The 27,157-nt window shown below is 37.7% G+C and overlaps 1 protein-coding gene across 6 annotated transcripts in view; it reads left to right on the top strand.

The window, feature by feature from the left end:
- Positions 1 to 27,157, top strand: part of Myo6 (myosin VI) — a 121,062-nt gene that overhangs the window by 71,244 nt on the left and 22,661 nt on the right. For all 6 annotated transcript variants that reach the window (XM_051173118.1, XM_051173110.1, XM_051173102.1 and 3 more), the window contains exons 11-23: positions 675 to 855; positions 3,873 to 4,017; positions 5,161 to 5,318; positions 6,540 to 6,631; positions 8,400 to 8,472; positions 10,607 to 10,734; positions 13,965 to 14,060; positions 14,344 to 14,517; positions 18,409 to 18,447; positions 21,082 to 21,175; positions 24,966 to 25,096; positions 25,188 to 25,265; positions 26,612 to 26,741. In XM_051173118.1, the coding sequence (XP_051029075.1) occupies positions 675 to 855; positions 3,873 to 4,017; positions 5,161 to 5,318; positions 6,540 to 6,631; positions 8,400 to 8,472; positions 10,607 to 10,734; positions 13,965 to 14,060; positions 14,344 to 14,517; positions 18,409 to 18,447; positions 21,082 to 21,175; positions 24,966 to 25,096; positions 25,188 to 25,265; positions 26,612 to 26,741 (1,519 nt within the window). The remainder of the gene's footprint in view (positions 1 to 674; positions 856 to 3,872; positions 4,018 to 5,160; positions 5,319 to 6,539; positions 6,632 to 8,399; positions 8,473 to 10,606; positions 10,735 to 13,964; positions 14,061 to 14,343; positions 14,518 to 18,408; positions 18,448 to 21,081; positions 21,176 to 24,965; positions 25,097 to 25,187; positions 25,266 to 26,611; positions 26,742 to 27,157) is intronic.

Below are 27,157 nucleotides of genomic sequence, written 5' to 3'. Positions count from 1 at the left end.
TACAACATAGAAAAGTTACAGGACTATTTGTTAGGCCATGGAGATGATGTTACCTTGTCTGGATTTGCTTCTGTTTATGTGATGTAATTGTCAGTAGTTAACCTGGTGCCATGCTTATTGGCACATTAAATTCTTTATTACAATTCTTTTTACTTGTCCTGTTTTTTCATGTTTATTTTTAATTGACAAAATAGCATATATTTGTAACCTACATGCGTTATCATGGAACATTTCTCACTGTATAGTTATGGATTAACAGAGTCAGATGAGTGAACACATACATTACTATTTTTTCTTTTTGATCTGAGGCTGTTGCTTCATTTCAGCCAGCCATTCTTTCCTTTTTCACTAATTTGTATTTATCTAACATCCTAGACTCAAAATACTTTATAGTTAGCATCATACTTTAAAACCTCTTTTCCTACTGTTTTAATTAAAGTTTTTTATTGAAAGAATTGTAGGTTCACATGAAGTTGTAAGAAATAGTACAGAGAGCTCTTGCATACTCTTTATATACCATTCTGTTTTTAAATGTGTTCAAATGTTTAAGTTTTTCTGTGGATAGATTTTATTTTTTGCATGTTAGATAATTGCATTAACAGACCTACTGTTGTAGCTTTTAGTTTACTTGAATCACATAAAGACCAGTGAGTTGATACCCTCTTGTTTTATAGTATGTTAAGGCAGGTTCCTTGAAAGATCCTCTCTTAGATGACCATGGAGATTTTATTAGGATGTGTACAGCCATGAAAAAGATTGGTTTGGATGATGAAGAAAAGCTTGATCTGTTTCGGGTCGTAGCTGGTGTCCTGCACCTTGGAAATATTGATTTTGAGGAAGCTGGAAGCACTTCAGGTTTGTTTCTTTAAGTTTTTAACTAAAGAATTAAATTGAGTATAATGTTTGTCACCTCCTAGCAATATGAATATTCAGTCATTTGTGTGTAGTTTGTTGAAATTACAACAAATTTCTGGGATACTGTTACATGGTGATTTGTCAGATAAAGAAATCATTTTGAACAAATTAGTTTGTGATTATGTGGTTTGTACTTAAAATCTTTTTCCAGGTAATGATGTACTTTTAATAGTTAAAGAAATAATTCTCTTATCTGTTAGTATCTGTTTTTACTTTTTCTGTTTTGTAGATCTAAACTTGAATTAGTTAATGGGGATAATTTAATATACAGCAGTCTATTCTTTAGTGGGAGATAAAAATGGAAGTCTCATTCTTATGGAAGGTGAAAAATATTTAAATTCAACCAAGATAGTAAGTTTTCAGTTTTAATGTTTTCATTTCTTATGCAAACAGTAAGACTTTATATATAATTGCAGATTTGATACCTGAATATAGAATTGATAAATCCAGCCCATCACCTGTTTTTGTAAATAAGATTTTAGGGGAATAGAGCTTCTTCCATGGTCTACGTATTGTTTATGCCAGTATGAGTGCTTCAGTGGCAAAGCTGTGCTCTTTGGAGACCTTGCCCTCTGAAACCAAAAATATTTACTCCCTGCTCCCTCAGAAGAAAACATTTACTAGCCCTGCATTAATACATTTAACTTTTTTAAAAACTTACAGCAAGGGTGCATTAAGAGTCTGAAGCATCCCTTAATACAGCAGCCAATACTATGGGATTTGGTGTCAGAGCCTACAGGTGTATCATTTAGAAAATGAGATAATTAATCTGTAAGTGCTTTTAAAAAGTGCAATTCCTAGTGATAGTAAGGGGGCCTCAGAGAAAGAAGAAAGGCTATTCCAGAAACAATGTGTTGGGCTCCAGATTACCTCTGTGGGGATGGAGTACTTCCCCTCCTCTCATCTGTTTCTCTCTCTCCCTCTTTTTAAAATTTGAAGTGTGTGTGTGTTTAAATAAATGTATGAGTATATGCACACTACATGTGTGCCTGGTACCCATAAAAGCCATAAGAGGGTGTCAGATCCTTTAGAATTGGAATTTTTGCAGTTACGAGCCAGCCACTTTGTGGGTGCTGGAAACTGAACTCAGGTTCTCTGGAGAACAGAAAGTGCTCTTAATCGCGGAGTTACCTCTCCAGCAACCTCTCTCACCCTTTTGGAGACAGGTCTCATACAGCCCTAGGCTGGCCTCAAAGTGACCTTCCAGCCTCCACCTCCCTAGTTCTGGGATTACAGGTATATAACATGATACCCAGCTTTGCTTAGCCTTTTTGAAGTCCTACATTTGATCCCAAGCACCGGGTAGGGGTGTCTTCAATGCATAAGATCCTTAATAATCATAATTGAAACAAAAATGATGAGATCGGAGGTATCTGTGTTTTGCAGATATGAAACCTACATAGTGGTACTGAGCATGGCTACTAATAAAGTAATAGACTTGAGAGCCTGGTTGTTCTCACATTTGACTAGCTCAGGAGATTGTCATAATTGTCTCTGATTACCTTCGGGCCACTGAGCCTTGTCATCCATGAGTGATCAGACTAAGGAAGACAGTCTTCAGTGACTTTTAGATCTATTGTCCTGTGATCTGTGAAGTCAATGTTAGGCATAACACAGTGTAATGGATGAACACATGCCCATCAATCGAATTGTTTCATCATGTGCTATCTGCTTGTATGACCTTGTCCATTCTGTGCCTTCATTTCCTCACTATAAAGAGATAGTAGCCCCCAAGGCATGAGAAGAGATGTCAATGAGATAAGCATTTACAAGATATTTTGAATAGTGGTGTTTGACAGAGAGTAAGAGAATAAATCAAAGAATAAACTATTATTCATTGAAATGAAGATGCATTAAAATTAGGTACTTGGAATATGCAGTAATAATCTTTAGAGTTTTTTTTAAAAAAAGAAGAAAATTTTCCTTTGAAAATATATTACAGTATATTTTGTTTGCATTTTAGCATTGTTACAGGAAGGGAACTTTGGGAGAGGCTAAATAATTCACAATAATTTAAATAATTTAAATAATTTAAATTTCCCCTGTGACTTCCCATGTATCCAAGTCATTCCCTGCTAATTAAAAATGAGGCATTCTTTTTTTTTTCTTCCTAGAAAATTCAGCTTTGCATTGTCATAGTGACTTGCACAGAAACTCAGTACTTTGTGTTATAAAACTGTTTTATTTAGTGGAAGTTTAGAAAAAACATGTTAGGATTGCCTATGTTTAAAAAAAATCCCATGTCTGTATAGCATTATGCCATAATAAAGATAATGCTTTATAGTCAGAAAAAAAATCCCATGTAACAAATATGTATGCCATAACAATAATAATATCACAATAAATAATATAACAGTAATAAAAATATATATAGAGGACATTTTAGGGAGTTACATGAATGCTTTATATTATTTTACAGTTTTTGCCTTTCCAAGATTAAAAAAAAAATTCCTTATGTTGAGGTACCCCACTCTTGTAAGAAGTGCTGTAATATGGTAAAAAGGAAGAAATATTTAAGTAAACTAATGGGTGCCTGGTGGTCACTTTTTTGTGTAATTTTAGTGTAGATATGTCAGAGAAAGGGATTATGGTCCTGGCAGGATGGCAGGAGACTCTGTCACACTGTTCAGAAGAATGCAGAAGTTAAAACTTAGGAATTATTTATTTCTGGAAATTCCCAGAATAGTTTTGCCTCAGTGGGCAGCAGATAACAGAAACTACGTGAATCTGCTGGTGGGAAGGGTCTCTAACATTATAGATTTGACCTGGATTAGGGTTTTCTATTGGACTTGTTAGTAGGACTATCCAGCAAGGATAGAAAAAAGTGAGCTGGGTTTGAAAGTTAGAAATGAGCCTCACCCATAATATTACATAAGTGAAGAAAATTCTAAGAAACGAACCCAGAATATCTTGCTTATTGGGTGCCTATTAATTTCACATTGAAACGTTTCTATTAGGTGGCTGCAATCTGAAGAACAAATCCACCCCGTCATTGGAATATTGTGCTGAATTGCTGGGGTTGGACCAAGATGATCTTCGAGTCAGTTTAACCACGAGAGTCATGCTCACCACAGCAGGGGGCACCAAAGGAACTGTTATAAAGTGAGTCCTTACTCATTGCTCCTGCATTGTGGTTTGTCAAGGAAAAACATGTGTATTTTGAAAGCACAGAGTTGAAGTCAATGCCTGGGCATCATTCATTCTTCCCATTTTAATGTTCAAGCTGTGCTTGATAGGTGAAAAATCTGTGCTTCCAATGCCTGCGGTTCACCGCCCAAATAAATGGGGATTTGCACAGATTGGAGTTGTCTATTGCAGATATTCTGCATGACACAAAAATCGAACTTATTAGGCAAGTGAGGTTTACTTTTGCACAAAGCCATAAAAATGTGAGTCAATATCAAGACATTTGATTGTTTTAGGCTATGGATCATTTTACCTCAAAAGTGGTTTTCCATGTAAATAGTGTGTGCTTGCACTCCTACTAAGTGTAACTCACTTTATAGGATATCCAGGAAACAGAGCTTCACTTTACACTCAGTTTTCATTTAGAGGAAATTGCAAGCGTTAGAAAATGAGGTTCTAACCAAGTGTTTCTTTTTTAATTTCTTGTACTCTAGGAAGTATTTATTCACTTATCTGATGGGTGGGTGTATGTGTGAGTGTGATGTTTGCACATGTTAGGGTGGTTGTCTACAGAGTGTGTGTACACTTGATGCCTTTGTAGTGTGTGTGGAGGCTAGAGGCTGACATGGGTATCTTTCTCAGTCATTCTGTACCTCATCTTTTGAGACAGGGTTTCACACAGTCTAGAGCCCATCAATTTCCATGGGCAGGCTGCTCAGTGAGCCCTAGCGAGTCTCTCTCCACAGATGTCAGTATTTTTTTCTAAGTTAAATAAGTTACCAGACTTTAAAGTTTTCCTGAATCAAACATAATTTGTTTCATATTTTAGAAAATAAAAAATATTTCTTTAAGTAATTTTTATATATTAGTGTAAAATGAGGTGTAGATGGGTAAAATGATTTTTAGGTCACTTTTTCCCAATAGTATATTTTAGCCTAATTTTAATTGTTTTAGTTTGTCTCTTGTAATTTTGTTCTTATTTTATCTCTTCTTGCTCACCTGAAACTTGGCAGCTGTTCCTCATAGCCAACGTGTCATATGACTTTATGTATTTGGCATTATTTTCAGTCTGTCCCTTTAAGGATTTTTCATTGGAATATTTTTTTTTTTTCCGTGTAGGGTCCCTCTGAAAGTGGAGCAAGCAAACAATGCCCGAGATGCTCTGGCAAAGACTGTCTATAGCCATCTTTTTGATCATGTGGTTAACAGAGTGAATCAATGTTTCCCTTTTGAAGCATCATCTTATTTTATTGGAGTCCTGGATATTGCTGGTTTTGGTAAGTATTTGTTTCTTTGTTAATTTGTATTTGACATTTTTTTTTTTTACAAATATAAAAGTATTCTCTCTAAAGCTATTGTGTTAGCCTTTCTCATTGTTATGACCAAATACCAGGGAGAAGCAAAAGAAGGCGATCTTTGTCCTGGCTTGAGGTTTCAGTTTTCAGTCTACCATGTTGGAACAGAGATGCTCACAGCCTGAAGGCTAGGAAGGGAGGAGAAAGGAGAGGGCAAAGGGGAGGGGGAAAGGTTGGAAGGGGAGGAGAGAGAGGATGTGACAATATTTGGTAGATTTCTGATTCCTTACCCCTTGTTGCACCTGGACCCGATGGTACTTCTCACATTCAGGGAAGGACTTTCTGTTTGCTAGCACTCTCTGAAACCCAGTCGCAAACACCAGAGATGTGCTCTAACAATTTTCTAGGTACTTACCAATCTAATCAAGTTGACAGTCCAGGTGAAGAAGTATCCAAAACCTTTTCTGCTTGTGACTCACATGATATATTTTCTGTATTCTTTCGTGTCTGCATTTCATCGAAGCTTCCAGAGGAATTGGATTAGTGCTGAAATGAAAACATGCTCATCTAAACTGCTACAGTGGAGAGGGTTCCATCTTCTTAGAGTATAGCTGAAATAAAGACAGACAAGCTGAGTGCTCTTGCTAAGGATAATTAGTTCAGAAACAAAAACTCCCATCACCTGTAGGATATCACGATCTTTAGACATTTTTTAAGCATGGCACACATGTCCAGAGTGTAAAATTGTAAAATTGTAGTCTCATGCATCTTAGACATAATCCAACACTTAATTTTGGGACACATTACGATCATAGCTTTTTTTTTTTTTTGGTAACAGAATAAGCAGGAAAAACAATCTCCTAAACTATGTGAATTTTAAATCACATTTATACTTTAAGTTGTTTTAGTACCCATGCTTTAGAAATTTATGTTAGAAAGAAATGACTTGTAATGTTTTTATTTTTCACTGTAGAACATCTTTGTTTTTTTCTGGTAGAACAAGGTATTTCTGATACCTAAGTGTAGTCTGACAAAGTATGTCTTGAGTTAAGGACATTTTGGGGACAGACAAAGGCTTTTATGTGTTTTGTAAACCCAATTTTAGATCAAAGTGTTGACTACAGTAACAGCATTTTGTCCCGGGATACATTAATGAGTGTTGTTGTTGGGCAGTGACAACTCTGCTCTGTTTGATGTTTTCAGAGTACTTTGAGCACAACAGCTTTGAGCAATTCTGTATTAACTATTGCAATGAAAAACTTCAGCAGTTTTTTAACGAGAGGATCCTGAAGGAGGTGAGTAACATCATCATTGAAATTTAAGGTCTGCATCAAGCTGTCTAATCTTAGGGAAGACAGTCAGTCACACTGCAATTATCCTAGATGATAGAGTCTGACTGAAGTGGCGGGTGGTCCAGCAGGGGCTAACTGCTCAGCTGAAGGGTAGGGCCCTTGAAAGAGTACTGAGCAGTTTTGGTGAAGGGAGGGCCTGGAATTTCTTACCAGTGACTTTGATTGGTAAGTTCAGCTTTTATTTTTCATCTTGATTTACTATTTCTGCCACAGCTTCCCACTCTCATCTCGGGCCTTGCTCTCTCTTGTTTTTCTCAGTGTCTGCTTCTGTTTGCTGTGCTATCCGCTTGTCCTCTATCCACCTATGCAGCAAAGCCATCAGTCAGGAGTCATTTGAGCTGCCACTGGCCAGGGATACCTCTGGATAACACTTTTTCTTCTGTGCCATCGTGTGTGACACAAACTGCTTTTGAGTAGCCTATCTTTGACTGGCTGCCATTTCTTCTCCAGGAAGGAACTTCCTCTGCTCTCAGTACATAACTGTGGGCACGGGTGATGTTCAGAATACAAAGACAGACTCAGAAAAGTTACTTTAGGATTCTTTATAGTTTATTCAAAGCAAAGATAGCTTTGGATAAATTAATTTGTTCCAAGGCTCATTATTTTCTTCCCTTAAACCTGAATTCTCCAATATTTTTTTTTTACCAACAACTTTGCTTTCCTTCCTCTGTACCATCTGGGATGGGTTTTGCTGATTTGAAGATGCTAGAACAGAGGGACTGGAAAGTTAATATCCAATCCCTTCTTTGTCCAGATGAAGAAGGCAGTTTCACAACTTCTCTAGGGTTGAATCTCCTTTGCTGGCTGTTGGCCCATATCCTGTACTTCATTTGCTATAGTATTTGAGCTGAACTATGCAGTGTTTTGTCTTTCCCCCTATTCCTAGAAGTTTATTGTTTTTGTCTTTGCAAGGTTTTTGGCACATTGCATTTTTGAATAGATTGTACTTAATCAGTTGTAGCATAAAAAAAAATGAGTAATGCAAATATTTCCCTGTATGACAGTATCTACATTCTATTCAGCTGCATTAGTCCTTCCTTTGCAGTAAAATCACACATGCATGCTGTGTGTGTGTGTGTGTTTTTTTAACATATTATAATGCTTCCCTTCCATACCAGCCTGGCTCACACTCTATGTAGAAATAGGAGCCATGTAAAAAGGGTTCACTGTCTTCATTTATGTTTGCTTTTATTACAGTCCTTTAAGTATACACATGGATTTCAAATCCAGATTGGGTCCAAGTTGACAGTGACTTCTAGTGTGTGAGGAAGCTTCCCTGATATAGGTTGTGAGAAGAAATATTTAACCATTGAGGGAAAAAAATATTAGAACACATTAACTTAATTTCAATGTATAGATTACTCATATGACAGAAAATATTCAAAACTTACTTTAAGAAAATACTGACTTTACATATAGACAACATATTTCATTGAGATAATATTGATGTATTATTCTTCCTAATTACATATATTATTTTGCTGTAAGTCTTTGCATCTATTTGTAGTTACATACTAATTTTTCTGATGTTACTGTTTAGCTACAAGCATGCAAACTGTATCCATCTTCAGGAAACCATTTAGGGCTATACCTGCTGGTAAAGGTTTTGCATTTTAACTGGTAACTATTGTGTACAAATAACACCCAATACTGGTGGCATTTTACATTGTATGGTATTTATGTATTAATGAGTATAATATTTGATTTACAGGAACAAGAACTGTATCAGAAAGAGGGCCTGGGTGTTAATGAAGTGCATTACGTGGACAATCAGGACTGTATAGGTATAGATACTGTTATTCTGCCCTTGGGAATTATGGGAGAGACTATGAATGTATTTGCTGGGAGCACCTCTGTGTTCAGTAGTTTGAACACTACTTGTAGGACTTGGGACCGTGGTGTTGGAGAGGGGACTTCTTTAAACTTCTTGCCAGTTGCTTTTCCTGAGAAGGCAGCTTTGTTGAAATTTTCCTAAAAATCTCTGTTTATTGTATTATGTAGTTAGAAGGCTGTTCTGGGAACTAGGTAAGAGGGGAGGTCCACTACTCAGAGAGCAAGCAGAGAGCTATATTATCTCCCGTGATGAAGTATGTGGTTTGCCTGGGGCTTTTGGTCCTGTCATCTTCTGTGGATTGGTTGTTTCTCTCACTGTTTGTAAGCTGGCTTTGGACATTCCGTGTTAAATGTAGTTAATATTAAATCACAGTAGAACAGGGCCTTTTCTTTCCTTTGAGTTTATCAACAAAGAAACCTTACCCCATTGCCCTCCAGCTAGCTCTTTGAATATTGTTTCTTTATTTATTTGCGTGTATATTTTGCCTGAATGTATATGTGTGAACCACATTTGTGCCTGGTGTCCATAGATGCCAGAAGAGTGTATCTGATCCCCTGGGCCTGGAGTTAAAGATAGTTGTCAGCTGCTGTGTGGGTGCTGGGAATTGATCTCAGGTCCTTTTAGTCACTGAGCCATCTCTCTTATCTCCCATCCTCTTCCTTTGCTTTCCCACCCCATCTCTAAAGTCAAGTGTTGGGCAAGTCTGGGAGTTGAAAAGTCCAGTCAAGAACTCATATGCTAGACTTTGACAAAACAGTGTAGTAGCAGTATTACTTTAAATCAGTGAAGCCTTTCAAAGACTCTCCTGTGTTATCCTGGTGTACTCAGTATCCTTTAGCCACTGTGGCTTTTCTCATCTCTTGGCCTCGGCTGTGAGGTTGTTAATCTTGCTGGAATTTCTCCCCTTCTGTTAATCCCTTGTCCCACTCTGTCTCATTTAGTACCTACTGGAATACTTTCATTCACAGCTGAGTTCCGTGTTATTAAATTATGTTTGAAAAATTTAAAATCAGATTTTGAACATGATATTAAGAAACCCTGTATGCAAAAACTTGTGTCGTTTTATTGGAGCTTGAATGTAGATGTCATCTGGAAAAGGGGGTGGTTCTGGATCCTTAGTCTGTTACCCTAGTTTACACAAAGAATGCTTATGATATCAATTACTGTCTTTGAAAAACATTTAAAATATATTTTGGATTGAAATGGAGTTACATCACTTTCCCCTTCCCTTTTCTGCATCCAGCCCTTCCCAGCTACCTTCCTTCACACTCCTCCCATGCTCCCTTTCAAGTTAATGGACTCTTTTTCTTTATTATTATTATACACATGCATCTATACATGTGCGTGCACTCACACACACACACATACACACACATACACACAAACACTTACACACACATAAATGTATATAACCTGCTGAGTCTATTGATATTGTCATTATTCCAGTCTTGTTTATGCAACCATTTCTAGGAGAGACAGTCTCACAGCAGATTTCCTGGCATTCTGGCTCTTACAATCTCTCACCCCCTTCTGTGATATTCTTGAGGCCACAGATGCAGGAGCTGAATGGTTACTTTCTTTATGAAATTGTTTTTCTAAAACTTGTATTAAAACTATGATATTACTGGGGCTGGAGTGGTGGCTCAGTGGTTAAGAGCACTGACTGTTTTTCTAGAGGACCTGGGTTTGATTTCTAGCACGCACATGGCAGCTCACAACTGTCTGTCACAAGAGTTCCAAGAGATCCAACACCTTCATACAGACATTCATGCAGGCAAGACAGTAAAACCAAATAAATTATTAAAAAAGCTATGATACTACCTTTAAATAAATGATCATATTTGAAATTAATACTCCTATAGCCTTCGATAGAATATGTTCATGATTAACTCTTACCTTGTTTCTAAATACTTCTTGAAACTGAGTTAACATTCTTTTTTCCCCATATTTTAATCTTTTGATTTCATTTTATATTCCAACCAGTTTTCCCTCCCACTGCTCCTCCTGCCCCCTCCCCGAGTAAACATTCTTTAAAGCATTGTTTCATCACAAAACATTGTGAATGTTTTGATATTTTGAAATAGATTTAATTGAGGTGAAGTTAGTGGGAATCCTGGACATCCTGGATGAAGAAAACCGTCTTCCACAGCCGAGTGACCAGCACTTTACATCTGCTGTTCACCAGAAACACAAGGACCATTTCCGCCTCACTGTGAGTTTGCCATTCTACACTAGAGCTTCTGCTGGCAAGAGAACTCTTTAAGCAAATAGCTGTACTAGATTTCAGATATTGTTAACAACTGGAGTCAAAAGCGATACAAAGATTAGAACAATTAGGTTATAATCAGCAAACATTCCCTATAGATGGCCATAAAAGTGTGCGTGTATGTGTGTTCATGTGTGTATATAGTAGCGTGTGTGCATACATGTGTGTGGTGCATGCATGTGTGTATGCGTGTGTGTTTGCACACATACATCTTTGACAGACAAACTTTAGCTAAGTGCAGTAGTAGCTTATGCATCCAAAGAGGGAAATGATACTGAATTGGTGAGAAGATCAAGTAGTATAAAGGGAAGGCAAGACAAGGCAAGCAATAGAAGCAAGTACCCAGGTTGCTGAACTGCTGTTGGCTCTTGAGTCCCAAGACAGTGAACGTGAAGCTGCTCTTCTGTGAGCCTGGCATTTGTGGCTGTTGAAACAGTTTTCTGTGTCCCTCTAACTGTGCTTGTCTCTCCACTTACCTGTCATCTCCTGAGACAGTACAGACATAGCTTCACCCAAGTTTCAAAAGCCTGACTTGAGTTCTGCTCACCAACGGAGATGCTACTTCATGTCTAGGAGAATAGCAGCAGGGCTGTCCCCACTTCCCTCAAAGAAGACAGAAAAAGAAATGAGAGAAACTGCTTAGAGTTGCTTAGGGCATAGGGTACAAGTTAGCAAATGCCTCCATTAACCAGGGTATAAGTTAGCAAATGCCTCCATTAACCAGGGTACAAGTTAGCAAATTCCTCCATTAATCAGGGTACAAGTTAGCAAATGCCTCCATTAATCAGGGTACAAGTTGGCAAATGCCTCCATTAACCAGGGTACAAGTTGGCAAATGCCTCCATTAACCATGTGTTTGAAGTTGTGAAATTGTGTAATGGTCACTGCTTTGATGGGCCAAGCTGCTTAAATGACTGGTAACATATATGCTCATTTGTATTCATTGTTAACAAATGCCAAAGCATACACACACCAAATGTGACTAGAGACCCCATTAACATGTTAAAAAAAAGAGGCAAAGACAATTGAAAATCCCATAAAAATAATTGACAAAACATCAGTGCAAGATAAATTCAGTGGTTTTGCAGGAAAAACTTGTGTTTGAACCCTCAGAGCCTTCTTTTCCAATGACTTACAGTTCTTACATTATCCCTGGTAGTCATCGCAGTGCATAGCCTGTTTTTAATACTTTGGTGGAAACAAACAAACAATATATCCTCAACAAAACTTCTGGTAATATTGAAGCTGTGTACCCAGTCTTGCTTGTTTATGGCTGTTTGATGTATGGTCTATGACACATGGTTCCCTCACCAAGAGTGCTGATCTCAGTCAACATAACTGGGACCAGAATAATCCCAGAAGCATGCATCAGGAATGAGGCCTGGCCGCTTTTCTCAGGGAGAACAAGCAAAGAACAAAGCAATAAATCCCGATTTGCATAGGCCATTAGTTTTGCTGTTTTTATTTTGTTTGTTTTGTTTTTTAAACTAAATGTGATGGCCATTCATAGAACACTTCTCATTGTCCCTGTGCTTTTAGCTGAATGACTTTATTTAATCCTATTTGTATCTTTATGCTGTAGGTGAGAGACAGACGAGGGAGGTAAGTGACAGGCCCTGATGGCATGTGAGGATGTGGTGGCTTAGGAGGCAGGCAAGGTGGTGTGGCAGCAGAACCTCCATTTTGGCTTCTGAGTCATAGCCCTTTCTCTATTCTAAGAGCTCAGACCTGTGTCCCAAGGTATAATCTGTCAAATTTAAACGGATTAGTTTTAGGGACAGCTGTGATTATATATGTGAAAGTATTTTGGAAAGTTTAAATAATTCAATATATGATATTATAATTAAATGCTACTGTCTTAAAATGGTATAGTTTCTTTGAAGTAGTTTCAGGCTTACTGTATAAAATGTCAGGATGGTTGGTTTGAGACACCAGAAGTGTCCTTGTGCTGACCTCATGGTTTCCTTCCTGGACACACTTGAGAATCATCCTATACAAATAGCATGAGGTAAGGGAGGTTTAAACCCCCTGAGTGACTATAATGAGCATGAAGATGGAGCTTTAGAGATGGGTGGTTAATTTCACAAAATTGCAACTGTGTTTTGTGTTTACTTTCAAATAAAGTTTTATTTTTAAAAAGGTTTTATTCTTATTATCATCTGTGTGTGGACATGTGCACATCAGGGTATTATGGTATTATTTTTATATAAATATGTGGGGATGTTCACATATATGGATATATGCACATCAGGGTAATATCTGCAGAGTGTAGGAAAAAGTGTAGAAAAAGTTGTAGTGGTTTTGGGCCACCAGACATAGGTGCTAGAAACCAAACTCGAGTCCTCTGGAAGAACAGGAAGCACTCTTAACCAAGTTTTTGTGTGTGGCAGGCTTGAATGTGTGTATGATTTGTTCGTGGCATTCATCCATGTTTGTGTATTTTGTATGGGACATTTATCCATGTGTGAATATTTTGTGTGTAGCATTTTGTATGTATATATATATATATACATGTATGTATACATATATATACATATATATGTAAGTATATACATATATATACACACACACACATATATATATGTTTGTAGCACGTATGTATATAGGTATGTATTTGTATTATGTTTTTTGTGTGGCAGGTGTGTGTGCTTGTCTTATGTGTGGCATCCGTGCATGTGTATATGTCTTGTATGTGACAGGCATGAATGTGTATATGTTTTGTGTGTGACAGGTGTGCATATGTATGTGTTTTATGTTTGGCAGGTGTGCATGTTTATGTTTTATGTGTGGCAGGCATGCATGTGTGTGTGTTTTTAGTGTGACAGGCCTGTGAGTATATGTTTCATGTGTGGCAGGCATGCATATGTGTATGTTTTATGTGTAGGAGGTATACACATGTGTATGTTTTGTGTGTGGAAGGCATGCATGTGTGTGCTTTCAGTGTGGCAGGTGTACATGTGTATATGTTTTGGTCTTATACCAATTTTTCTTCATGAAGACTTAATAAAATGTTGATTAGATTCCACAAACACTTTAAACACGTTTAAAAGTCATGTAATTATGAAGAATTAAAATTCTCTTTTTATTCTAGGTCCTCTGCATCTGGGATTGTCTAAGGAAAGTGACTGACTGTCTTTTTGGCAATATAGTAACTTATGTCTGTACTTTTCTCTCAGATCCCCAGGAAGTCTAAGCTGGCTGTCCACAGGAACCTCAGAGACGATGAAGGTTTTATCATCAGGCACTTTGCAGGGGCAGTGTGCTATGAGACCGTGAGTACAGCATTGCTTAGGAGAACATTGTGATGCTGAAGCCTCACGGCTATGTGATATGGCAGCCTCTGGTCATTAAACCTGAAGCTTTAAAGATTCAGCTCCTTTTATGCACTAGTCACCCTCAAAGTGCTAAGTACCCACAATGAAGTGGCCTGCTGTCTTGGTCAATGTGGAAACAGAATATTTGTGTTATCTTGGAAAATTCCACGGGACAGTACTCAATTAGGGGATGTTTATCACAGTGCGGATGGAAATGTTTTATTTGATATTTTTTTTTCAGACCCAATTTGTGGAGAAAAATAATGATGCACTACATATGTCTCTTGAATCCTTGATTTGTGAATCCAGGGATAAGTTTATACGGGCATTATTTGAATCATCCACAAATAACAACAAAGATACCAAACAAAAGGCAGGAAAACTTAGCTTCATCAGCGTAGGAAACAAGTTCAAGGTATTTGTGCTAAATAACTAATTGAAGAGTTTTGTTTTTGTTTGAGCTGATTTTAATAATAAAAACCATTGTTTTGTGTGGTAAAGTGGATCCTATAGCTCATGGACGCGTCACAGGTGTGTCTCGAGAAGGCTGCATTATCGATGCTTTTATGTCCAATCTGATAGTGGTCCTCGTAGCTGAGTATACAGAAATGCTTATGTTTTCAGACTGTGTTTGCACACAGCCTATCTGACTGATTCTCCTAATGTTCTTGCTTCTGCATACTGCTTGGGTGACCTTCAAGCCTTCTCTTTCCCACGTGTTTTCTGTTTCCTTCCTCATTCAGAAGTTGTGTTTAGCCGCAGTAGTTCAGCTCGGGATGGCTAGAGAGGACTAGTTGAGTTGAGAGAGGAAAAGCAGGCACATTCAGGTAAATGATCACCTTCACAGACTCCTATTCACAGCATGGCCGCTATGTTAAAGGCCCATCTCGAGTTAATGGTTTAGTTTGTGATTTGTTGTCAATGCATTTTATGTCATGGTGTTGTGGGCATGCATATTACAGTAAAATTTAATTAAAGCTTTTGATAACTTTTCTAAAGGAGAAGTGCTCTGTTGTGGCAAACTCTTCAATTTATTCATCTAATGTTAAAGAATAATTTGTTTTATTAATTTTGAATCAGAAAATAATACTTTGAAATCTAACAAGGAATGTTTTAAAACAAGGTGTGTTTTAGTGATAGAATGCTATTAATTGCTTATAATTATCATTAATATTGCTTATAATCATTGCTCAATGTAGCAAAATTCAAAAACCTTTAATAAATAATTTCAACTAGTAAAACAAAGATATATATTAAATTCTCTATATATTTCCAGGAAGTATCATTACATTTCCTATAGCACTACATTTTGCTTTTTGAAATGCATCCCTTAAGTATTAAAAATGTTATAGTTGAGAACAGCATTTATATAAAGCAGTGGTTCTCAACCTTCCTAATGCTGTGACCCTTTCCCACAGTTCCTCATGTTGTGGTGACCCTAAACATAAAATTATTTTCATTGTGACTTCATAACTGTAATTTTTGCTACTGTTACGAATCATCATGTAAATATCTGATATGCGACCCCTGTGAAAGGGCCGCTCAACCCCCAAAGGGGTCGTAACCTACAAGTTGAGAATCACTTATGTCAAGAGTACTGTGGTGCTTACTAGTAGCACAGACTTTCTCAAATCCCTTTTGGGTTGACACATGCCTGTAATCCCAGATCAGGGGAATTAGAGCTCAGAGGATCAGGAGTTCAAGGCTGGTCTCTGGTACCTGGATCAAGATTAGTCCAAGCTACGTGAAACCCTGTCTCAAAGTCCAAAACCAAATCAGACAAACAAAATGAAAAAAAAAAAAAAAAAGAATTGACATAGATCCTAAATATCTAACGTAATATTTACATTTCTAAAAGCTAAGTTTTTTTTAAAGCTTTCAAAATATAAATATTGAAGAAAAACCATAAACAATTCAGGTAGCTGAATTCAAATGTTTGGGTTTAGTTTAAGGTGTATTAATTATAAGTTCTTGATATACTGAGTGAACAATATTTTTTATCTAGTATTTTTCCATTCCAGATTAACCATTTGATAATAGGTTAGGTTGAAAATAGTCCATGGGCTAGATGTGGTGCCATGGCTCCTGTGGTCCCAGGTGACTCATGAGGCCAGTGAAGGAGAATTGCTTGAGCAATTCAGGGCTGGGTGACATAACCATCAGACCCCTTCTGAGAAAACAAAACCACACCATCTAACATAAATATAGTTATATTGCTACTAAAAATGTACTGAAAATGATAGTATAAATAACCTTTAACTGAAGATTTAGATATCTTGTAACTGTTTATACATAACTACTTTTTGCATTGACCTCAAAAACTCCGAGTGATATGAATAAAGTATTCCACATATCTGATATCCTTTAAAATGAAGTCTTGACTGATCTGAAATTCACAATATAGAACAGGGTGGCCTGGTTCACTTGCCTCTGCCTCCTGAGTGCTGGGACAAGCTACCATGCTGGGCTGATATGAAATCTTAATAGGACTCTTAACTTTAAACATACTTTAATAGCTCATTAAATTAAATGTGAACTGTGTAAGACAAACACAAAGTTGACTCCATTTCAGTAACACTTCAGTTATCCAGGCTCCAGTTCAGTAACACCTCAGTTATTCAGTGCCACGGGGCCACTATCATTTACTGGTAGTGTTTTAGAAAAAGTAATTATTTTTTGCTGGAAATCTTACTGCATTATAAGCACAGATATTTGTGTCTGTAAAAATGAAATATAAAGGGCTAGAGAGGTGGCTTAGACGTTGAATGTGTGCTGCTGTTGCGGAGGACCCATGTTCTGTTCCCAGCACCCACACTGGGTAGTTCATATGCTCCTGTACCTCTAGTTCCAGGGGATCTGAAGCCTCTGGCCTCTGAGGGTAACTACACTCACTTATGACAGGCACACATATATACATAATTAACATAAATGCTAAAAATAATTACATAAAAAGAAACACACGAAGCCTGATTTGCTAAGAGTACTTCCTGCTCTGGCCCAGGCTTTGCGTTCTTTTTTTTTTTTTTTTTGGCTTTGCATTCTTTTCTGTGTTCTCAGCTGCTGCTGTTTGATTTCTCCTTCTGCTGTTCTTACTTATCTCTATTTTTGGGGGAGCAAACAGCACACTTTGTCTATGGATTAAAAAGAGTGGATTTATGACTATTGCTTTCTTTTCAAGGAGGCTGTTGGATTGCTTTTCAGTTGTGTGGGGTACAGACTGATGTTGACTTCTGTCAACTAGTTTTGTATGTTAGACTGTGTTCTTCAGTCCCATGACAAATTCACTACATCCTAATAATAAGTATACTCACAGTCAGAGAATGAGCTTGGAGGTCAGGACTTTACCACTGCTCTCTCCATGTCCTCAGACACATCAATTTTTCTTCCTGCATCTTAATACCTGTGTAATGAGGTTGATAATTGATCCTTACATTAATTATAACTAGGTTCATTGTGCTATGTTCTTTGTTGGGTTAAATATAACAATGCTCATGAAAAACTTTCTTTAAGAATTGTCCTACTCACAGAAAAACATTTAGCAAAGTCTACACATTACTATTAATTACAGCTATGCTTAACACAATGTTAATTTAAGAATTAGCATCTTAATTTGTATTTTCCAAGTAGCATAATAAGCATTTCAGCATAAAATTACTTTGAAGATTAGCAAAACAAACATAATTCAATCACACTGAACCAGGGTAAATTATAATCACTATTATGAAACTAGGAAATTATGGCAACTGTTCATTCAGAAAAAATTTTAAGGAAACTGAGTTTTAAAAGCACTTGGAATATGTAACATTTTAAAATAGGGAAGAGAATTTCTGAAGCTAGAAAAAAACAGTTTTCGTTGGTTGTGCTGCATGAGCTAATCCTGGTGTACAAATGATGCTCATTTTGAACATCTCAACCTGCATAGCATGTGACATGGCAGTGCCTTGTTTGCCACAAACTCAGATACTGTACTGCGTTTTCGTACTGAATATACCCCAGCATCTTCACGTGCTTTCTTCATTGCTTATATAATTTTCCTTATTCATCTTATTTGTTAATGTGTCACTAATTTTCAGTCTTAATTATACAAGTTCCGTGTTAATGATGTAAGTTATTGTCTGTGACATTTCATTAGCCATTTTGCATGATGCTGCCTATTACAGAGTTTATGTGCCAGGAAGTTATTATAATATGTTACATGTGGATGCTTTTGCATGTTCTTTTAGTCTCATCTTGGTGAGTTAGTATTAGTTCATTTCCATTGTGCATTTTGACTTTTTGAAATAATCTTACCTTCTTTTTTTTCTAGACACAGTTAAATTTGCTTCTGGATAAACTCCGAAGTACTGTGAGTAAACTTAATAAGAAAACGGGTTTTTAAAATGGTCTTTTGAAGCTTTTATTGGTGGTTATCCAAGAAAGCATAGTTACCCTGGGATAATGAGAGGTATATTTTACACCACATTCTCTTTCAAAACCATGTTGATTTTTAGAGGGTTGAATTTAACTCATTTCTAGATTTTTACCTGCCAGCCCCAGTGCACACCACCACACATGCATACACACTCATAGCCATACCACAGCCACACCCACAGCCACATCCATACCACAGCCACACCCATACACATACACACATACAGCTACACCAGAGCCACACCCATACCACAGTCACATTCAGCCACACCCACACCACAACCACACCCACACCACACCCACACCCACACTCACAGCTACACCAGAGCCACACTCACACCCATACTCACAGCCACAGCCACACCCATACCACAACCACACCCACTCTCACAGCCATACCAGAGCCACATTCACACCCACACTCACAGCCACAACCACAGCCACACCACAACCACACCCACACCACAGTCACACCCCCACACATGTACAAATACTCACAGTCACACTATAGCCACACCCTCACTCCCACCCAAACAACCCCCCTACACACATACAAACATCACAGCCACACCCACACAACAACCATACTCCCACACATGCATACATACAGCCACACCACAGCCACACCCTTAGCCACACCCCCACACAAACACACACCTCCACAGCCACATCTCATTCACACCCACATATATACCCTCCTACACAGTCAGCTTTTGAGATGGTAAGATGTTTATTATTAGTTTTGTTTTTTAAAGAAAGGTCAAGTATTCATGTGAAGTAAAATTGTTTGGAAGTCTTTATTGCTAATAAGTGAAGATTCCACAAAAGTGAAAATAGTAATTATGAAAAAGAGCAAACATATTTTAATATTAAAGATAAAACATGTAATTTATTATAACACTGTCAGACAGGACAGTGTGCTGTAGACAAAGATGAACTTGATTTTTTCTGTCCTTTATAAATGCCAAGCTACTAGAAGTTCTTTTAACTACATTTTTTGCTTCACCCTGGGATTTTTTCCTAGTGTTTTTTGGTGGTATTGACACTGAACTTAGGATCTTGCACATGCTAGGCAAATGCTCTGCTGTTAAGCTATACACCTAGGCTTGCTTACATTTTTGGACAGGGCCACCCCTCATATAGCTCAGGCTGTCCCTGAACTTACAGTCATCTATCTTTGATCCAGTGTCCCTGGGACTACAGGTGTGACTCGCTATACCAGGTTCACCTTAGTGTTTTGACTGAAAAACAAAACCCACATAGAAAGAAATCCTAATTGCTGAGTATGGTGGCACACACCTGGAGATCCCCAGAATTTGGGAAGTTGAGGCAGGAGGCTCTTATGTTTGAGACCAGCTTGGCTTGCATATTGAGAGCCTATCTTTATAAAGCAAGATGAAAAGAAGAGACAATGAGTATGTGGGTTATAGAAAAGTTGTTTTGTTTGTTTTTTTATACAAATCACAGAGTTCATCTTCATACCGTTCCCTTCAAGGCACCAGTCATTTCCAGCAACCAAACATTCATTCTGCCCTCACTGTTACCACTTTACTTACGATGAATTTTCCCTTTGTAGTCATCCAGGAAAGCCTGAAGTTTCTGAGTCTGAAGTATTTGACACTTAAGAGCTAAGCATCTTGTAAAAATATAACATTCCTTCTCTTGAGAATTTCATACATGTGTATAATGTATTTGATGGAATTCATCCCCACTCTTCCTCATGAGCCAGGCATCTTTCAAAGTCAAGCCTGATGAGGAGGTTGTTTTATTTTCCTTTCCCAAAGAGTGCACTGCTCTAAAATGATGAGGTGGTTGTGGTTTGTAGAAACATGTCATCCAAGTGTCCATGGTGAGTATCCTTATTGAAATAACTGTTCAGGGTTGTATGGAGGCCTCTTTGAAGAGAAACAGCTGTTGGATGTCTGCTACATTATCTTCTGTACACAGCACTTCCACTGTGGTACAAACAGTATTCTTTCTGTCTCCTTCAGCAAAATGTGATCACCACACAGAATCCCTTAAATTATTGAAAACTTTGCCAAACAAACAAAACACATAGTCATGTAGTTTGGGACCTGTATAGTTTTGAAGTTTAATCAAAATACTGATTTTTTTTGTTTGTGTTTTGTTTCCTTACATTTTGGCCCAAATATTAAATGGTGTGATTTTTCCAGTCCCTATAGAGACTGGTGGTCTAGCTAAGTGGTAGAATGTTGGCCTGTGTGTACAAGGCCTGGCTCTGAAAAACAAAAAGCTAAACCCTCTATGAGAAGATAATGTAAAGCCTACAGAGTGCATTGTTTAAATGTGATGAAATACTTTGCAATGAAAGACTTTTTTTAAGAATGGTTTTTGACATTCAAAACTAAATGTCATCTTGCTAGTATTTATAATATAGACATTAATTTCAAGGTTCAAATTCTAGAAATATGGCAATAAATTATAAATTCCTTTGTAATTATTTGGTGTCATTAATGTTACCATGCTGTGAAAGTTAGTGGTACTCATAGATTTAGAAACATAAAGAAGCTATAGGTACTGTCTTAAAAAATATTTCTTATTCTTTCAGGGAGCAAGTTTCATTCGCTGCATCAAACCCAACTTAAAGATGACAAGTCACCACTTTGAAGGCGCCCAAATCCTATCCCAACTTCAGTGTTCAGGTATTTCTATATTTCCATAATCTGTTACAAGGTCTTCAAACAGACAGATCCCCTTCCTTTAGTTCTAAGCAAAGCGCAGAAGGCAGACAACTTGAGCAACACTGACTTCTAGTCTTTGTGAAGCACTATGATCCAAGTAGGCTTTGTAAAGAGCATGCTACTGGCGAACCCGGATCTGTACCTAAGCTGCTTCGGGCATCCACAGCCCACAATAGTCCTCATTTCCCACACAACTGGGTTACGAGGAGCTTGGTGTCTTTGCTTCTCCTCCACCATTTGTGAAAAAAAAAAAAAAAAAAAAAAAAAAAAAAAAGAAAAGAAAAATGAAAACAAGATGAAGCCCTTGGACTCAATTGGTCACTTCCAGCCCCAGCCCTGGATTCCTTCAGCTGCAGAAGCCTCAGGCACTTACACTTGGAGCACATGCATCCCAGCCACAGATGCTGTCTTGCTCTTTCTGCTTGTGGTTTGGTCCAGCTCAGGCCCTGCTGCCCCTCATGCCTGGCTGTTCTCTGACCCCTTTCTGGTCCTCTCAGAGACGGATTTACAGCAATGCTAAGGTCTCTTTAAGAAAAAATTTCAAAGCCCTGCACTTAGTTTTGTATTAAAGGGTCCTCCTCCCCAGATGAGGTAAGCTTCAGTTTCTGACATCTGGATCTATTTCAAATCTTCTCTCTAAACTTTAGCTGTTAAGAATTTAATCCAGCATGTTCCCCTCATCTGAACAGGGCTGGTAAGCTAGCCAGGTTGGCACCACTTAAATTCACGGTCACTGACCATTCGGGGGTTCTCAAACCTCTCCTGCCAAGTTTCCACACTCTGCTGTTTCTCTGCAGAGCCAGCCAGACCCTGTCCCCCAACCCCCTTGCTCTCTTTAGAGCTCTGTCAGCTCTGGCCTCTTCTCTCACCAAAGCCTGGGAGCCCTTCTGCCTGTCTGCACCCTCTTGGCCCCCTTTGGGTCTCTTAAAATCAGGAATCTCAGGTCCCTGGTGTAGTTCTTTCCTGCCTCTCCTGAGTCAGCATGCTGAATAAGTGCTGGGCCAGGCCCCATGGGACTGAGTGCCCCCATTTCCACTAAGACTCCCCTCTGTCACTCACATGGCATTCCACATTCTCCCTTCCTCCCATTTTTTCTTGCTCTAATTCCTTTGCTCTTTGCAGCTCTTGTTTTGATTTCTCTGCCTCCCACCTTCTATTTCTTCTGGAACCCCTAGTGTTACCCAGCATGCTAACCAGGAGATTGACACTAGGAGCTCTTAAGCATTGGGAATGTGGAAGGACTTCTGTAGAGGTGATTTTACATTTTATTCACTGCTAAAATATAAATGTGTGCCTAGCGCAGCTAAAGACAGGTATATTCTGAAAAACACAGTAGTGATATATTTTGTATATTGTCTTTAAGGTGATCGTGTTACCTTGAATTTGACTTTTTTTTTTTTTTTTTTTAGCATACTCTACTTGTCTCCAAGTGATATCTAGCATCTCTGTGAAGCACATTTAGCTGCAGTCATTTGTTTAGCTTAGCAGAGTGCAAGCTTACTGGCAAGTTAGTGGGATTCCTCTCTCACACAATGTGTGTTAACACAGTCAGCTAAGTTGTAGTGTAACAGGGGACAACATTTCATTGTCAAAAACTGTGACAACACTAACCAAACCTTACTTTTTTCCCCTACTAGCAGACTTGGGTACTAAATCTTGTTCTGGCCATTCATGAGTTTAAAGCCAGCCTGAACTACATAGCCAAGAGCTAGGGCTGTTGGTCAGTCTGGTGGCAGAACACTTTGCATGTGCAAAGCTCTGGGTTCAGTTCTCAGTACTGCAAGGAAAAAATGATGGTCTCTATGTGTAGATTTAATCAGTGTACATTATACCTTAGATATATTTTTATGTTGGTTAGATAAATCCCTGGGCCCTAGTCAATGCATTATTTTGTGGGTATAATGCAATTTAATAAATGGGTCTTCAAGTTATTTTTGTTTTGTGTTTGTTTGTTGTAAGAAATGACTGTGGCTATCTGGGCAATCTCCACATCTTTGTCCATAAATGAGGAAATTGTAATTTAGATTCATAAAAGTAGAAATTATACAAAAGATAAATGTTTCCAAGTTGCCATTTATTGCCTTGGCATACTCTCTCACAGAGTTTTTATTCTTTTTGTAGACTTATAGGCTAGTATTCAGTCTGTTTTTCCTAGACATTTAAAATAAAATTAAAAATATACTTATTAAAATTATATTCTAATGTTTATATTTTAATTTGACCAACTAGAAACATTTTGGCATAAAGAGTAAAGAAAGGGTATACTATCATTTTTGTTTTCCACACATGCTACTGGTATTCATATTTTTACCATTCCTAATTTCTTTAATATTGATTTAATGACTATATCTTAACCTTTTAAAAAATAGTGCTATTATAGTTAAATAATCACTCATACTAATGAAGTTACCAAAATGACCATTCTTTATAGTGTTTTCTACTTGGATTTTGTTTTTGTGGTGTTAGAGATGGAACCCAGCACATATTTTTTATTGAATGATCTTACTGCCTGTTGACTTGTGTGACCCTGTGCCTCAACACCAAGTCTGGCTGTGTGAAAGCGGTTGAGCTTTTTTCTCTCTGTGATATTTAAGGTATAGATTCTACTCTACCTTTCCATTTAGGCCTTTCTGTTTTTCTGTCCTGAGGATAGTTAATTTAAAATACTCTCCTGGTTTGCTTTCTCTGTTGCTGTGGTTAAGACCATGACCAATAATAACTTGGAGGAGAAAAGAATTCATTTCATCTTACAACCCTCGAGTCATGCTCCCTCACTAGGGAAGTCAGGGTCGGAACTCACAGTGAGAATGTGGGGGCAGAAACTGAAGCACAGACTGGAGGAACACTTCATGGACTTTCTCAGCTACCTTTCTTGTACAACCCTAGATGCCAAGACCGCCTGCCTGTTGTGGCAACATCCACATCAATCATTAAGCAAGAAAATGCCCAGCAGATTTGCCTACAGGCCAATTGAGGCAGCTTTCTCAACTGATGTTGAGATACTTCCTACTAAAATTACTATCTAGTGACTATCAGGACAGCATAGGGGAGATGGGAGAAGGTGGGTTTTCTTCTTTTGTGACTCTTGGATTGTCTACAGTCTCATATTGACCCGAGGTTCAGGTTGATCATTTACTAGAGTTAAATTAACAATTTATATTTATCCTATAGACTTGACTTCCCAACCAATAGATTAGTTTCTTTGAGAGGTTAGTAGATCTTATTTTGAAGCTGGGCCTAGAACCTATTGGGCATGCAAGACTAGTGTTCTTGGGAGCTATAGTCTCAAATTGGTAGAAGGGTGTGGGTGTGTGTTTGTGTGTGTGAATGTGCATGTGTGAGAGAGATTATATATATATATATATACATACACATAATGTCACATGATATTTAAATAATAAATTCATTTTTTCTTTGTATTAGTTCTTGGGAAGGCATAGAAGTGGAGACAGTGGCTAAATGCAGCATTTTGCTTTATATACTTTTAATTGTGGATTAAAAAAAAATAGAAACCATACTGGAACCTTCTAGATGGGCTGCCTCTGAGAAATGATCAGCTATGCTGATTTTATGTGGGGTTTCACTGTGATTCTCAAGTGATAAATAAATGGGGGCCATACTGCCTGGAGGTAGACACTCTCACCCTGTAAGCTGTCTTTTCATAAACGTCCACTTGTAAAATTGATGAGTCACTCACAGGTCACCTGCATTCTGTGTGGTGACTGGGAATTATTTGTGCTCATGACTCTAGGTATGGTGTCTGTGCTGGACTTAATGCAAGGAGGTTTCCCTTCAAGAGCCTCATTCCACGAACTCTATAATATGTATAAAAAGTACATGCCAGAGAAACTTGCAAGATTGGATCCAAGGCTATTTTGTAAGGTATAAATGCTGCTTCAATATAAATTTCTTAGCAACAAATTTTTCCTGTTAATTTCTAGTTGGAACTCAACTTTTTAAACCTGTTTTTCAGGCTCTTTTTAAAGCTTTGGGATTAAATGAAGTTGACTACAAGTTTGGGCTAACAAAAGTATTTTTCAGGCCTGGCAAGGTAAATATATATTTATTTTAAACTTTGGCACATGATAGTTTGACTTGGTTTGTATTTTCTTAGTTATTAGTGGTTGATGTTATTGCTACATTACTTACAATGGTGTGAAATTATGTTTCTGTTCACACAGTTTTCCTGTTTGGGGGTGTTTCATATTCTGAGTTTAAATTGTATTTTTAATCAGTATTGGAATAAGTGTTGTTGAATTTTTTCTTACATAAGAAATAACCAAGTATCTTTAATATTTAAAATAAAACTGAAGCATTTCTAGACTATTTTAATTTACAGACCAGTTAGATAGCTCAGCATGTAACTCAAGCTGGCCTGGAATTCTCATCTAATTGCCTCGGACTCCCGAATGCCAGGAGTATAAGCAGAGTTGCTATCCTTGGTGCAAGCTGATTGCATGTTGGAGTCTTCATTGTGAGGAAGTTTCACTAAAGTGTGGTAGATAAATAAGGCATATGAAATTGGACTGGAGCTTGTACTGACTGTTGACAGATTTTGCAGTGAAGGAGTGTATAAACACTGCATATGTTAGGTGGAAATTTTGGCTAACATAGTACTTCATTGAGATATTCACTGAATGTAGTATACTTCATTACTACATTACATATGACATTGTGTAACCCTAACCCTCTCTAACCCTAACCCCCCAAAATATAGTCTGTATACAAACACCTAAGGCTGTTCACAAATGTTAACAGTAACATTTCCACAACCATAACATTTAAAATTTTAGGATTAAAAAAACATTTTGTGGACTGGCATATGATGATACCTTTAATATTTCAGTGTGATATTTGGGAAAGAATGGAAATAATTCTGGAATTTGGTGGTAAATAATAGAAGTAATACATTTTACTCATTAGTGGCCAAATACCCATTGCCTTTGTGTGGTCCATCTCCTAGTTGCAATTTTTTATTTTTGTCTAAAATGGGGATGGGTCTTGGGAGAGACAATACTTTTGGTGGCTCTCCTGTTATAGATGACCTTTACTGTCAAGAGCTATGAGGGTGTCTGAAAATGTGGGTGAACTGGCTCAGACATATTAGCCCTTTTCAGCCTTTTCCCTCAAATATCTCTGTAATTAGTCACTTAGGTTTTTCCTATTCCTATTTTTGCTGCTACTTAGGATTAAATAACCGTCCTAAGCTCCAAAAATATTGCTAATGGACAAAAGAAAAGGGCCATAAAATGTGGTTGAACAAGTTTAAGTTTTCTGTTTATCCTGTTAAGATGTCCTTGGATTTGGCTTTTAATGATTTTCAGGAAGTTAGATTTTATTTTCTCTCTATTGAATACATTTATCGTTTAATGCTGACACTAAGTTATCTTACCCTAGTTTGCAGAATTTGATCAGATTATGAAGTCCGACCCTGATCATTTAGCAGAGTTGGTAAAAAGAGTCAATCTTTGGCTGGTCTGTAGTCGCTGGAAGAAAGTTCAATGGTGTTCACTCTCAGTCATCAAGTGTAAGTACTTTCTCCTTGGCATAGTGTCACCTTTAATCCCAGTGCTTGGCAGGTTGGGAGAAGAATCCAGAGTTCAAGACCTCCAGTTGGAAAGATGGGTCAGTGGTAAGAGAGAGCATGGTTGCTTTTCCTGAGGACCTGGATTTTGATTCCCAGCACCCACATAGCAGCTCACAGCTCTGTGCAAATCAGTTCCAGGGGATCTGATACCCTCTTCTGGTCTCTGCAGGTATTACATGCACAGACATAAAGGCAGGCAAAGCAGCCATACACACACACACACACACACACACACACACACACACAAATAGAGAAAAAGAAAGTTCAACGTCTTCCTGGGCTACATAGTACGACTGTGTTTCAGTAACAACAAAAATCCAAAGTCCTCAGGAAATTGTATTTTATTTCCCATCAAG

Source organism: Phodopus roborovskii, unplaced genomic scaffold, assembly GCF_943737965.1.
Source record: "Phodopus roborovskii unplaced genomic scaffold, PHOROB, whole genome shotgun sequence".
Classification (NCBI taxonomy): Eukaryota; Metazoa; Chordata; class Mammalia; order Rodentia; family Cricetidae; genus Phodopus; species Phodopus roborovskii.
This window is presented reverse-complemented; position numbering and strand designations above follow the sequence as displayed.